Consider the following 3,143-nt stretch of genomic DNA (forward strand, 5'->3'; position numbering starts at 1 on the left):
CGAACCAATTTTATGGTCCAATCCCCACAAATTAGACATTTCATGACCAACCATGTGATCTAATTCAATCAATTAATTTTTTTGCAGTAATTTTTATACTCTAACTCTAACAGCGGAAAACACCCACAATTGATCCTCGTAATCGAGTCAATTCTTCAATGTGTACAAGAACTCTAGGATCAATTTCTTGAACATAGGGCTCTAAAACCAGATGTAGAACCAAAAAATTCACTAAAAATATATAGGAGATATATTTCTTAAAATTAATGTATTCGGGGAAGCAATTCACACACATAAGAATATGTGTCGGATAAGAGGAATAATATCAATAATAATTTATTAATCACGCACCATAATAACAATGCTCTCAATCTTTCACTCTTCTCAACTAAACGCAATAATATGATTCCTTGTTTGTAAACTAGATGACTTGATAAATAAGTCTCACAACCATAAGAAATTTCCTAATAAGATACTAATTTTTAAACAATAAAACTACCATACCTTGATTCCAATAGAATTACTAAAACCCTAACATGACACAAACACTACTAAATAATAATATGAAAATTTTTAATGTTGAACCTTAATTTAATATGCCAACAAAAATGCAAAATAAAAAGATCTAGTTTAGAATTATTACTTGAATCTGAAATAGAATAGTGTAAGGAACAAAGTAAAATAAATTTGTTTGCAAAAAAATCATTGGATGTGAAAAGGTCCTCTTTCGGTTTGCCTTTAATCCGGACGAGCGGGGAAACAGTAAAAAGATTTCCACTCTTCATTGTGGAAGTCAAATTGTCCTTCTCCACTTAGAAACACCGGTCTCCATATTCTTGGATTGTTTTGCCGACGTACTATACCACCCGTCTAATGATCACCAAGGTTTCAATAGCGGATGGACGGATAGGATTTGTTTTTCTATTGTAGCAGAAAACCACTCTATTTCTCTGCCTGTACAAGTATCCCTTTTTACCGTTGACAAAGTTAAACTCATTTTATAAAAATGGGAACGGCACTTTAGAATAATTGAATTTAGAAACTACCAATTTAGAAACTCTTCAATTTGGTAGATGCCAAACAGGAAATATTCAGATTCCTAATTATAAACGCAGATCCGCTGCAGCTCTCCTTTCTACATGTAAATCAACCAACCTCTTCCTCTGATACCACAAGAAAATCGATTAATTGTGTGTGTCCAAGCCAAAACCTTTGGCTCAAGAAATTGTTCAGCGATGGAGGAGAACGCCGTAATACTGAATAAAAGAAACTTCGGTGGTCGAAGAAAGATTCAAATCAAGAAAATTGAGAAGAAGAAGAACTTGCTAGTCTCGTTTTCTAAACGTCGTGCAGGCTTGTTCAGGAAAGCTGAGGAATACAGCAAAAAATCTGGGGCTCAAGTTGCTATCCTTGTCCAATCTCCAGGTGGTAGATTCTTTACCTTCGGTGGTCCTGACTCTGCTTCGGTAGACTCCATTCTTGACCAGTATCTTGCTGGCATGATGCCTTCATCTTCAAGTTCTGCTTCTTGTAAGAATGGTACTGTTGTTGATGATCAGGGAAAGAGTAAGCCTGTGGAGATTGAAGAAAATACTATGGAAGAATAGGTTATAGAGCAGGGATTGATGGAAACTAACCAGGTCAGTGATGGAAAAGAATCCTTGTTGAAACAGCCGTTGGATAATGATGATCTTCAATGGGTTGATGAACTCGAAAACTATATGGTCACCATGAAAGGCCTGGAGGGTGAGGAATTGTCTCAAGAAGATGATGGAACGAACAGGGCTGCTGATGATAATATTAATGGTGATCCTGATTCATCAAGTTTATTGAATCCCAATGTTAATCTTGATTATTTTGGTGGGTTTCCTGTGAATCCTGTTTATATTAGTGGACTACCAGTGAATAATGATTTGTTTCAAGAATATAATGAGATGACCAGGGCTGCTGCAGATGCTGCTTCATCAAGTTTGTTGATTCCAAAAGTTAATCTTGATTATTTCAGTGGTCTTCCAAAGAACAATGATTTCTTTCGAGATGATGAGATGGCCAGGCCTGCTGATACTATTAATGGTGATGCTGATCAATCAAGTTTAGTGATTCCCAACGTTAATCTAGATTATTTTGGTGGGCTTCCAATGATTTCTTTCAAGATGATGAGATGAACAGGGCTGCTGATGCTGTTAATGGCGATGTTGATTCATCAAGTTTATCGATTCCTAGCGTTAATCTTGATTGTTTTGGTGGGCTTCCAGTTGATTTTGATTTTGATGAACCGAGTCCTCAGTACAATGATTGGGAGTAGCAGCACTTATTCAAGATGCAGAGATATGGTTAATTAATTATGTTAACCAGATACATTTTATCAATTTTCCCTTTTTCGTTATTGTTTTGAAAGGCGAAATCTTATTGGAATTGGTATGTGTTATTAATGGTTTGCTCTTTGAATTATTTTATGAGAAAATTGTTGAGATTTCATAAATTGATTTTTGTGGTTGCTCTAGTTTTCCTTTTTCTTCATGTTCATAATCAGTTTCGTTATGTTTTACCCCCCACCGGACACCATCTTTTTGTGGAATTTCTAGAGGAAAAAGTAGGTAAAAATGGTTATCCAATTGGTCTTATAAATTCTATAACGCTTTCAAACTGCAGAATCAGCAGCAGTAGGTAAAATGGTTGCAAAATTGGGTTTAGAAAAATTTCCAATTCAAACACTATGGGATCTCTTCGTTTGTTTTGGTGTTTTCTTTTGGATCTTTTGAAATTATGAGAGCAGAGTCCTGTCCCAAGAAGGCTTTGGGGAGTGGAAACAAAACCCAAAATTAGAAAAATGAAAAATGAAAAAAATAAAAAATAGAAAAAAAGGAGAATGGAATATATGGGTACGGTAAATTAATTTGGGCACCACGTTGTGCTTTCATCTCTGATAGAAAGGGCCTAGTGAAGTTTAACAAAAAAGAATGAAAGAATGTAGGAAAGCTTGACCAGTTAAGAATGTATCTAGCATTAATATGCACATTTGAAATTAAGACGATCGAGTATAATTTTCTATTATCAAATTCTATGATTGTTTGTCATTATTTTTTACGGTAATGAAAACCGATTGCTTGTCATTATTTTGTATGGTAATGAAAAACGACTTG

At 34.9% G+C, this 3,143-nt stretch overlaps 1 protein-coding gene across 1 annotated transcript; it reads left to right on the top strand.

The window, feature by feature from the left end:
* The first annotated feature begins 1,235 nt into the window (after positions 1-1,235).
* On the top strand, positions 1,236-1,607 carry LOC113782463 (agamous-like MADS-box protein AGL23). Its single transcript, XM_027328356.1, has one exon. The coding sequence runs from the start codon at positions 1,236-1,238 to the stop codon at positions 1,605-1,607; it is 372 nt and encodes a 123-aa protein (XP_027184157.1).
* The last annotated feature ends 1,536 nt before the right edge of the window (positions 1,608-3,143 follow it).

Source organism: Coffea eugenioides, chromosome 9, assembly GCF_003713205.1.
Source record: "Coffea eugenioides isolate CCC68of chromosome 9, Ceug_1.0, whole genome shotgun sequence".
Classification (NCBI taxonomy): Eukaryota; Viridiplantae; Streptophyta; class Magnoliopsida; order Gentianales; family Rubiaceae; genus Coffea; species Coffea eugenioides.

Excerpts from the sequence above, each read along its gene's own strand:
- LOC113782463 (XM_027328356.1), top strand. The coding sequence starts at position 1,236 with ATGGAGGAGAACGCCGTAATACTGAATAAAAGAAACTTCGGTGGTCGA.